Raw genomic sequence first — 12,363 nt, 5'->3', positions numbered from 1 at the left:
CACGTGCTGTGGCATACGTCAGATACTGTACAGATTACAACAAATCAGCAGGTCTGTATAAAAGCAAAACACATCATAAAAAAAACCTTGGTTTTAATCAAATAAAATTCTATATGAATACAATTCTATTTATATTTATTTATAATATTGATAACTTAATTTATATATATATATATATATATATATATATATATATATATATATATATATATATATATATATATATATATATTATACAATTTTAAAATATTTTTGTGTTCACATTTTCAATAAAAGATTTACAAAAATCGTTAACCAGTATTCACAAAGGATAATGTATGGGTTTATAGATGGTGGAAGCCCATGGTCTTACGTTTTTAAGTCTGATCAAATTATGAGCCCCCAAAAAAGATGTTTGCAGATATGCTGGAAATGGAAGGTCAAGTTGAGCACACTGCATTGTGGGATGCATAATCCCACGCAGTATGCCCTTTTGTATACTGCACATTTTGATAAATGTAGTAAGTCTTCTGGGTATTCTGTGCATGCAGAAAATTAGCATACTAAGACTGTAGTAAGCCATTCTGAACATGGTCACACTTTTTTCATATATCAATACCATAATCTTCTTTGGTTTTAAATTAAGATAATTACATTTTATGTAAGATAATTAAGATATTAAAGTGCCCCGATTATGCTATTTTAGAGGTTCCTAGTTTGGTTTAGGAGGTCTCATAAAACAGGTTAATATGCATCCAAGGTAAAAAAAAATAAAAAAGATTTGTTTGAGGATTCAGTCTCTCTAAACTCCTCCTTTCCGTGAGCCTACTGTGCTCTGATTGGTCAGATGGCCCAGTCTGTTGTGATTGATCTACCGCGTACAAACATTAGCCAAGCACAAACGTAAATTGTGTTACCGCTTTAGGTATGCAGGTCACGGAAGTGAGACTTCAATTCCTGGCAACTCGTTTGGGCGGTTCAGAGTCGATTATTTCTTTTGGGAGACAATAACTTTATTTATCGTACACTTTCAACTTTACAACTTTGCAGACCGTTTACATTCATAGACAGCTGTATTACACACTGCATGAAAGGGAATATTTGAAAAAGCATAATAGTGGCACTTTAAGATAATTGATTTATAATTACATTATTTTATGTTTTTTGGCATGTCAAGTGCACTGACAGATGAAGCTGTCACACTTAGAAAACAGCAAAACAGATATCCTGGAAAGTCTAGCAAAGGTCTAAGGTTATACGTTTATACGTGTTGTAAAATGTCACCGATTCGACTTGTTCATTATGCCCTTCAAACAGACTTGGCCTTCACATTTAAGTGTATTGTGTATAAGTGTATTGCAATTGATTCTATGTTTCATTGATTGTATGATTCACCTACCAGCACTTATCTGAACGATCAGTGTAAATTGAGTGTGAATTGGTGAATTGGTGGTGAATTGGAAAATGGCGGCGCGTTTGAACGCAGCGGCTGCTCCGGGTCCGGGCTGCAGCGGCTGCTCCGGGTCCCAAAGACGGTGCTTTTATGTCGTTTAATGTCGTCTATTCGTCTCCAAATAGCGTCAGTTTACCGCTAACTCTTAAGGAAATAACCCCAGAATTCATCTATGATCGCCAAAGTCTTTTGGATATCAGCAACGCATACGAATATCAAATCTCGCCGGCGGCTACTGAGAAGCTACGAGGCCTTTGTTTACTGCTGGAGCCAGACCTCGAGACCGCGGCCTCGCCTACTGATGCTACCCGCACAAGGCAGCGTCGCAAGCGGTGTGAGAGAGGACGGAAGCGCGGAAAGCGCGGAGGTATACGAGCTAGGCTGAGAGCTAACCCCACAAGACCGGCTCTTCCAACACTCATGCTCTCAAATGTTCGCTCTCTGGAAAGCAAACTGGACTTAATTCAACTCAGTCGGTCTACACAGCATGAGGCAAGGGACTGTTGTGTGTTTGTTTTCACCGAAACATGGCTGAAGGACAACATCCCGGACTCCGCCATTCAATTGCACGGGCTAACCAACTTCCGAGCGGACAGAGACTCATCACTGTCCGGTAAGACCCGCGGAGGTGGCTTGTGTGTATATATCAACATAGACTGGTGTAGCAATGCTGCGGTATTATCAAAACACTGTTCATCGCTGGTTGAGTTTATGGTTGTGAAGTGCCGACCGTTCTATCTGCCGCGGGAGTTTACGGCCATTGTTATTGTCGCGGTTTACATCCCCCCGTGTGCAAACGCTAAAGACGCTCTTCGTGAACTGTACAGCGCCATCAGCGAACAACAAACAAAAAACCCTGACGACTTTTTCATCATAGCCGGTGACTTCAACCACGCAAACTTAAAGTCAGTTTTGCCAAAGTTCTACCAACATGTGAACTTTGCAACAAGGGGAAACAACACACTGGACTTTGTTTACACAACCATAAAGAACTCCTACAAGGCTGAACCCCGCCCCCACCTCGGGTACTCAGACCACATCTCTGTTATGCTAATCCCAGCATATAGACCACTTCTCAAACTCACCAAACCGGTTCAAAAGCAGATCACAGTATGGCCAGACAATGCCACCTCAGCACTGCAGGACTGCTTCCAGGACACAGACTGGAACATGTTTAAAGAGGCAGCCACGTACAACAACCACACAGACCTGAATGAGTACACTGAAACTGTGACTGCTTACATCAAAAAGTGCACTGATGATGTGACAGTCACCAAGACCATCACCACACGTGCCAACCAGAAGCCATGGATGACAGCAGAGGTTCGTGGGCTGCTAAAGACCAGAGATGAAGCATTCAGATCAGGAGATAAAGCAGCCCTCAAAACAGCAAGAGCCAGTCTGACCTGTGGCATAAAAAATGCAAAACCGTCATATGCCCAAAAAATCAACAACCACTTCACAGACAGCAGAGACACACGGAACCTGTGGAAAGCCATTCAGACCATCACTGACTACAAGCCCCCGCCACAGGCCTGTGATGAGGACACATCCCTCCCCGATGCACTCAACCACTTCTATTCACGGTTTGAAATGCAGAATGACACACCTGCACAAAAACTGCCCACACCTCCCAACGACCGGGCGCTCTGTCTGTCTCCAGCCGACGTAAGGAAGACCCTATCTAGGATTAACCCACGCAAGGCTGCGGGTCCTGACAACATACCTGGCCGTGTTCTGAGAGACTGTGCTGTACAGCTGACAGATGTCCTAACAGATATCTTCAACATCTCGCTGAGCCAGGCAGTCGTCCCCACATGTCTCAAATCCACAACCATCATACCGGTACCAAAGAAATCACCGGTGTCCTGTCTCAATGACTACCGTCCCATAGCACTGACTCCAATCATGACGAAGTGCTTTGAGAGGCTAATCATGCATAACATCAAAACCAGCCTCCCCAACACACTCGACCCGCTTCAGTTTGCATACCGTCCAAACCGCTCTACGGACGATGCAATTTCCTCCACCCTCCACCTGGCTCTTACCCACCTAGAAAATAAAGACTCCTATGTTAGAATGCTGTTCATTGACTTCAGCTCGGCATTCAACACAATAATCCCACAACAGCTCATAAATAAACTAAACCTGCTGGGCCTTAACAATTCCCTATGTAACTGGATCCTGGACTTTCTAACTGGAAGACCTCAGTCAGTCCGTGTCGGCCACAACACCTCGAGCACTACCACACTGAACACAGGCGCCCCACAAGGCTGTGTGCTCAGCCCGCTGCTCTTCACACTGCTGACCCATGACTGCACTGCCAAGTTCAGGTCTAACCACATCATCAAGTTTGCTGATGACACAACAGTGGTAGGTCTCATCAGCAACAACGATGAAACGCACTACAGAGAGGAAGTGGCACAGCTGGCTGAATGGTGTGGCACAAACAATCTGTCCCTCAATGTGGAGAAGACAAAGGAGGTTGTGATGGACTTCAGAAGAAACTCCGCTGACCACCCCCCACTGACCATCGACAGCTCGACTGTGGAGAGAGTCAGCAGCACTAAATTCCTGGGGGTGCACATCACAGAGGATCTCACCTGGACCACCAACACCATGTCACTCTTCAAAAAGGCACAACAGCGCCTATACTTTCTCCGCCGGCTGAAAAGAGTAAGTCTCCCTCCACCCATCCTCACCACATTTTACAGAGGCACTATTGAGAGTGTGCTGACCAGCTGCATCACTGTCTGGTACGGGAACTGCAGTGCTGCTGACCGCAAGACCCTCCAGCGGACAGTGAACACAGCTGCTAAGATCATCGGTGCCCCTCTCCCCTCCATTCTGGACATTTTCATTACACGATGCTTCAGCAAAACCAGCAGCATCGTGAAGGACTCCACCCATCCCTCCCACAGTCTCTTTCAGCTCCTACCATCAGGAAGACGGTACCGGAGCATCAGAGCCCGCTCCGCCAGACTGCTCAACAGCTTTTTCCCCCAGGCTGTGAGAGCCCTGAACTCAAATCACCCCGCCCCCCTCTGAAACCCCACGCAAACCCCTACCTCCTGAAACATGGACCCCCCCCCAAACCCAACCCAACCCAACCCAACCCAACCTTACCACACCAAAGAAAAAACTGTATGACACTTTACACTATCTGCACTATGGACACTTTACACACACTGCTGCGTGTACACAATCCCACAAAAGACTCTGCAATATATGTTTACATGCTCATGCACTACATATCATCCTGCACTGTTCCCCAACCAGCTGCTGACTCAAATGTCTCTCTTTGCACATATTACAGTATCTTCTATTTTTATTTGTATAGCGTAAATATTTTTGTGAAGTATATAGTTTGTATTTTTTATTTTATTTTTTATCCTTTATTCTTTTAGTTGTATAGGGTAAATACTTATATATAGTATACTTATAGTTAAATCTGTCAGTAGGTTAGTTGTGTATAGGTTTATAGTGTTTTTTTACTTCATTGTTGTATGTCTGTATTTATGTAGCACTATGGTCCTGCGAGGCACGACATTTCGTTCCACTGTATGTCCCCACATGTAGCGGAATGACAATAAAGCTCAACTTGAACTTGAACTTGAACTTGTATTTCCACAGGCTACAGACCGTGAGCTGGATCCGATCACCTACAAGATAGATAGCGGTGATCCGCAGCAGGTCTTCAACCTTTCACGAACGTAAGTTTTCAAAACTTATAAGTTAAATAAAACTCATTAAGTGTTTCAATATGAACGTACACATTAGTATCACCTTTAAAAATGTATTCCCACTTAAAATATAACCCACTATATAAAAAAAATCTCGTAATTACTGTCATTATGACATGGCGTGAGCGCACCTACTGACATACTGCCCTACTGACTAGCCCAACACAGGAAAACTGGCTCAACCAATGGTGTGATTTTAGGGGCGGGACTGTTTGGTTCATTGATGGCACATTGACTTTACATCTGTACCTCTCTCTGGATGAGAACCCTTACTGAAGGCATGAAGACAAGACAGACGCAAACAGGGTTACAGTGTGAATGTTTTCTTAGAGTGAGAACGTGTGAGTAATGAAAATGTTTTTTTTAAATAACAACATGCAGTCGGTCCCTTAATGACCCTTAATTAAAACACTTAATACTGTCATTAGCAGTAACAGGAGAGAGTCATTAGAATCCAGAGAGCAGAAGAGCAGTTCTAGAGCTATATAACTTGCCTCGTCTTTCTTGTTTCAACTCAGCTGTTCTTGTATTTTCTGCTTTTGTCTGTTCTCCTCATCTTTTGTTCTTTCTTTCTTCCTTCATTCATTTTTGCTTTGCTTTGCCTCGCCTTATCTGATTCCATCGAATCTGGTTATCTCTTCTAATTGTCTCTTCTCATCACTTCTCAACATCTCTTCTCTTCTCTTCTCTTCTCTTCTCTTCTCTTCTCTTCTCTTCTCTTCTCTTCTCTTCTCTTCTCTTCTCTTCTCTTCTCTTCTCTTCTCTTCTCTTCTCTTCTTATTTTATCTTCTCTTATCTTGTTTTTTTGCCACACCTCGTCTTTCTCATCTAGTCTCATCTCATCTCATCTCATCTCATTGATAAAAAATAGCTGCAGAGAGGTTTTCTGGGGTGACTGCTTAAATTAAACCTTCCTTCATTGATTTGTCTTACAAAGGATTTTGCCTGTTGAAGAAACAGCAAAGACAGTTGAAGAGTCATTAAAAAAGGATGTTAAAATTTAAAGACTTTGCCGTGAATGCTATGTGCTCGGCAGAAGGTTTGTGATGCCGAAAGAAAAGAGAATCCCGGTCACTGAAGTGTTTTATACGCCTGTTTCACAGGCTTCAGAGGACACGTTCAATATCGCTTTTGTAGGGGTCAACTGAGGAGGAATATAATTCTACACACACACACACACACACACACAAACACACACACACACACACACACACACACACACACACACTCGGGCAAGCAGCACAGCAGCCTGCTTCTTCTGCTGTGTGTGACTGCAATGTTAACAGGAACCTATCTGTCCATCCTCGTCGAGCAACCCACACACACACATACACACACAGATGTGAGCGCACTGTTGGATGAAGCCGGTGATTTGCAGAAATCCTATTGGTCTCTGGATGATAATGGCGTCCCTGTGGCTGTGGCTCTGCATGGATGATCACAGATACAGTGCTGAATTGCACCCGTTGATACCAATGATTATTTACTGTCTGCATTGTTTTAGCACCCGATTCACTTAAGGAATTATGCAAATCAGGTCACGACACAAACACACCCAAATATTTTATCCTGAATACAATTTCCATGGCTCAGTTTCTGATCTTTCAGTTCTGAGTTGGCGTTCCTACCTAATCATAATTATGAAAAGATTTACGCCATTAAAGGGATCGTTTACCCAAAATTTTATATTCTGTCATCATTTACTCACCATCATGTCGTTCCTAGCCTATATGTGTTTACTTCCTTTGTTCATACTGATTTTTTTTTTTCTACATAATGAAAGTGTAAGAGCTGTAAAACTCCAAAAATGACAAAAGGGACCTTAAAAGTATCATAAGAATAGTCCATAAGAGTCAGAGCTCTTCTGAATCCATGCAGTAGTTTTGCATGCAGAACATATGCTGTGCACTGAAAATCATAGCTCTCAGATCTAATTTGTGCTGCTATTTAAATATAATCATATTCAAATTTAGTGCATCATGATTGGTTATGAGAATCAATTACGTTTGACGTCACTGATTTGACACATCTAATCTGAATATATGTACAGTATTATGTTTCTTAATGGTCTCCGGTCACCATCCTACGGAGCCCCAAAGGGACATGATGCTGAAAAAAAAATGGATTCCAATGCCTTTCCGTTCGCTTGTTTTGCGTTCCCATGAGAAATGTTGCGTAATTTGTTGTTTTCTCTCTCTCTCAATTTATTTTTATATGCCTCTACCGAACTGTTTGTCTTTTTGTACTTTTTTATGACAGAAAATAAAGCTAAAAATAAAAAAATAAAACATGTTTGGATTTTGAAGTGTGGCAATCAATTGAATAGAAAGTTTTAACAAGAGTGTTTTGTGTCTGTTCAGTATAGGTCTTCTGCTGCTGGCCAAACCTCTGGACAGAGAGACCATTGACCAGTATCGGCTGATCGTCACTGCTTCTGACGGCCAGCCAGGAGGGGTGAGACTCCATCCATCCCACAATATCAGCACTACACCACTTCACATCTTCTCTTTATATCTCTGGTATCATATATTTCCTGATGAATGTTCCTTTTGCTTTAAAGTGCCACTATTGTGGTCTTTCAGCACAACCACAAACAAAGCTGGAAAAAAACTTTTTTTGTATTCATTATTTTATTCCTTTTGCACAGTCATTACTGTTAAAAAAACTCCTTAAAGATGTTCTGTAATTAGACTCAGTTCACATTCTGTTTACACATTCACCTTTTTAAAAGAGCATTTACTTGGGCATTATCAGCTTAGCTTCTCTAATGAGCGAACTAAAGCGAACGGAAACGCTGGTGTGCTAAATGACTGCATGAAGCTCATTTCTCAAGCACAGGCTGATGTCTGCAGAGCTGATGAAGAGGGACTTTTGAAGTGAGGAAGTGATGTTAAAAGCATTTCCAGACAGAAGGATGTGCCTTAATCTCTCCCTGTGCAACAAAACTGACTTTCATCTGGTCAAACAAGTCCATTAAATCATTTACATTTCAGATCATGGTCATGGAAAGTGCCATGCTGCTTATTAATCAATGCAATTTACCTGACCTCCACCTCTTAAAACGTGATAATGATATCGAATGAAATATTCAGTGCAGCTCACATTCTTGAGATCAAACAGTCTTCAGTTGGGTTCAGCAGATTCATTTTGCACTAGTCTTCCAGGCGGTGTGTGTGTGTGTGTGTGTGTGTGTGTGTGTGTGTGTGTGTGTGTTTGATGGTGATGAAGCCTCTTGACAGAAATGTAAGGACTCTCTTTGCATGTGATCTTATTTAAGCACAAAAAAGCACACTTTTATAGTGCACCTCAACATGTTTTTTGCTAAATAACAAACTTCATCTTTCAATACATAATCCCCCCCTTTTTCTTTTGTGAATTAATTTTTCATGTACATCCCACTGGGATTTAAACTCTACATGCTGATCTTGACTGATCGGTTGAATTTATATTCCTCACCGTGTGCTATTAAACTTTTAAGCCCCAGGAACTCAATTGCTTATGATTTGATTACATATCTACAAATGTGTTTCTAGAATAGAGTCAGAAACTAAATGTGTTTTTTTATTTTATTTTTTTAGGGAAGACATTTTCAATATTTAAACAGACAGCCAGCAGAAGGATGAATGTCTGTGAACTCGGTGAAAGGTTCAGGCTCTGACAACAAGCTCACTCTGAATGTTGTGCAAAGACACTTATCGCAACATAATTAATAATTGCATAAATGCTTTTTCATTTTTCTAATTTAGTTTTTATTTATATTTTATTGTCAATAGCTCCTTCCAATATTGTTCAGATTTCTTTCTTTCTTTCTTTCTTTCTTTCTTTCTTTCTTTCTTTCTTTCTTTCTTTCTTTCTTTCTTTCTTTCTTTCTTTCTTTCTTTCTTTCTTTCTTTCTTTCTTTCTTTCTTTCTTTCTTTTCTTTCTTTCTTTCTTTCTTTCTTTCTTTCTTTCTTTCTTTCTTTCTTTCTTTCTTTCTTTCTTTCTTTCTTTTTTTTCCAAGTTAGTTTTTTATTTGGATTTTATTTAACAAAATTCTTGTTTCATTTAATTTTTGTTAAAACTGCCATAATCATGGATCAACATTCTTTGTTGCCATTCAACCATATTGACCCTTTTCACAAACCACAATGATGCGTTTCCACAGTTAAGAACACTGCAAATCTAGTGAAGTTATAAATAATTATTTTTTAAAAATGAATACACATTTATAACGCTCCTGCGAGGGTGTTTCTTATGGAAGCTTGTTTCCACAACAGAATAATAAAAAAAAAGATAATTGCGACTTTTTATCTCACAATTCAGTTTTTTTTTTAAAGATATAAAAAATATAAAATATAATATATTTCAGATATAAACTCGCAATTGTGAGTTAGATTTAAAGTTAGAATTGCGTGATATAAACTCGCAATTAATTACGAGTTATAAAGTCATAATTACATGATATAAAGTCAAAATTGTCTGATATAAAGTCAGAATTGCGTGATATAAAGTCAGAATTGTCTGATGTAAAGTCAAAATTGCATGTTAAAAAGTCCGAATTGCGAGATATAAACATGCAAATTGGACTTTTTTTCTCAGAATTGCGTTATATAAGCTTGCAATTGCATGTTATAAAGTCACAATTGCGTGATATAAACTCACAATTCTGAGAAAAAAAGTTGCTATTATTTTTAAATGGTTTTATTCCGTGGCGGAAACAAGCTTCCATAGTTTCTTATACAATGGCCTGAGAGAGTGATGAGGAATTTGACATATTTTTCCTCTTCTGACCAACGTAATCAATTTCTCTATATTTTCTTTTCCCCCTTTTTTGAAAAGTCGTGGAAACTCTATAATGAAAATTTAAAAATATATATTTCCTGTCGCCTCCCATTCAGCGCTATAGAAGTCTACCTCACTATAACGACTTCTGCATCTGAGAACCCCGGGGATGTTAAAATGGTCAATTCTTATAAAAGATTTATAACCCTTACTGACCTCTAAAAATCAAATAATTACAGATTGATACCACTTTTGTTCCAGGACCAACATCGATGCTGATCCTGTAACTTGTCCTCATGTATATTTAATTTATTCCTGCTGATATCTAATGAATATGTCTTTATTTGTAGACTTCCACTGCCACCGTCAGCATTGTCGTCACAGATGTCAATGACAACGACCCCCACCTTTGACCTCACTTTACCCACAAACCTGACAGTGAAGGAGGAAGAGGCCAATGTGTTCGTGGGTCAAGTCAGGGTAAGTACCATGACAAAAGAAATAAAGTACCTTTACTCCGGGTCTTTTTCCACAACATTTCTACCTTTCTAAGGGTCCTGTGAGATTCACACCTGTCACCTCTTCATGCCGCATAGATCTTCAACAGCACTTTCTATTGTTCCCCAATTAAGTCGTGGTAAATTAGAGTCATTAGTCACCTTACAGTCTGTCGCTGATGACTGCTTCTGTTCCACCCTGCCAATCGGTTGAATGTTTAATTAGCATGTTTGATTAATCATGCTTTGGTTGGTTAGAAAGATAATCAATGGAAGATGCGTGAGGCTTTCATTCACAATGCCGTGTTGTCATCATGCTTCTCTTTACCGCTCTTTTGTTGCTTGTGATGTCTTGATCACTAAGTTCGGCGTCGATGTGATTGCCAGGATTGAGATGACGCCAACGTTTCCTTCGTGCATGAATAAAACTGCTATTGAGATCATTTAGTGTGTGTTGAGCTCATGTGGTGTGATATACAGTATAGTAGTTATAGCAGATAGTAGTTAGCTTATAATATATATATTTTTTTTTTAATAAGCTAACTACTATCTAAAATAGAGTGTTATGGATGCTGTTGCTCAGCCTGCCAATGAGCTGTTCTCTCTCTTTCCATCCAGCTTTCTTTTCATTTCATCATCCTCTCATCGTCGAGACATGTTCTGTGTAGTCTGCTATGTTCAAAACACGCAGGTGCTCACCAAACTTTGAGGCATCACTCTCAGATTCACACACAGATCCCCGTGGAGATCTAAACCACCTGGATCCTTATTGTGCTGTGACAACAAACAGGCATACACATACGGACACTTACTTCACACATCGGAAACGCACGTCAGTGTGTTCCCGCACTTCAAACACACTACACTACAGCCGTGTTGTTTGCCAAAGGCTAATATGTCCAAAGGCTTTAACATTTTTATTCACACTGAGAGCTTCAAAAAAGGCTTTAACAAAACAAAACAACCAATTCTGATGGACTTATTCACCTTAGGGATATCTATCTATCTATCTATCTATCTATCTATCTATAGCCCCTTTCACACAGCGCTTTGAACCCGGCAAATTGCCGGCAAATTGCCAGAGCGCCTTCTGTGTGAACGCAAACTCGACCCGGGATTTAAGCCGGGATCGATGCCGGGTCGGGACCTAGTAACATTGCCGTGTTCAGTCCCGGAACGCGCGCTGTGTGAACAAAAGCCGTAACAATGCCGTGTCGTAGTGATGACGCTGAAGCCGGGCTCGTTTCTCCAGCTGTGAAACGGTACGTAATGCGCAAGTTTATGATCGAATCAGAGAAACAAATGCACAGGCGTGGTTTCTCGAGAGAGAGATCGCAGCTCATAAGCAAACTTAGACTCTGCTGAGATTACAAGTCACATCGATGTCACGTGTCTTTACGGCATTTTTACGGGTTGTGTGTGAACGCACTCTCTGATTCCGGAAAATCACTGGCAGTGTGAATGACCAAAATCAAACGAACCCGGGTCAAATCCCGGGTCACTTATCCGTGTATTTTCCGAGTCTCTGTGTGAAAGGGGCTTATCTATCTATCTATCTATCTATCTATCTATCTGTCTGTCTGTCTGTCTGTCTGTCTGTCTGTCTGTCTGTCTGTCTGTCTGTCTGTCTGTCTGTCTGTCTGTCTATTTAAGGTATACATTTTAGTTCAAAAGTTATTGTTTTTTATTCAAATAAATTGGTATTTTATTCAGCAAGGACACATACAAAAATCTAAATAAATGGTGTTCTTTGAACTTTAATTTAGTTAAAGAATCCTGATATATTATATATATACAGTATGTATATGTGTGTGTGTGTGTGTGTGTGTGTGTGTATATATGTATATATGTATGTGTATGTTTTAGCATGTCCTGTGATTATACTAAACTTCTATACCTAAAGCAAACCTTTTGCTAATTCTTCATAATT

At 40.3% G+C, this 12,363-nt stretch overlaps 1 protein-coding gene across 1 annotated transcript in view; it reads left to right on the top strand.

Annotated features, from left to right (window-relative positions):
- The window catches only part of LOC309487030 (protocadherin-15-like), a 242,960-nt gene that overhangs the window by 141,694 nt on the left and 88,903 nt on the right, over positions 1 to 12,363 (top strand). Inside the window, 4 exon segments of the mRNA XM_082154579.1 lie at positions 5,066 to 5,145; positions 7,536 to 7,629; positions 10,287 to 10,337; positions 10,339 to 10,416. Coding sequence (XP_082010705.1) covers positions 5,066 to 5,145; positions 7,536 to 7,629; positions 10,287 to 10,337; positions 10,339 to 10,416 — 303 coding nt within the window.

The sequence above is a fragment of the Leuciscus leuciscus genome, assembly GCF_965113295.1.
Source record: "Leuciscus leuciscus genome assembly, chromosome: 22".
Lineage (NCBI taxonomy): Eukaryota > Metazoa > Chordata > Actinopteri > Cypriniformes > Leuciscidae > Leuciscus > Leuciscus leuciscus.
This window is presented reverse-complemented; position numbering and strand designations above follow the sequence as displayed.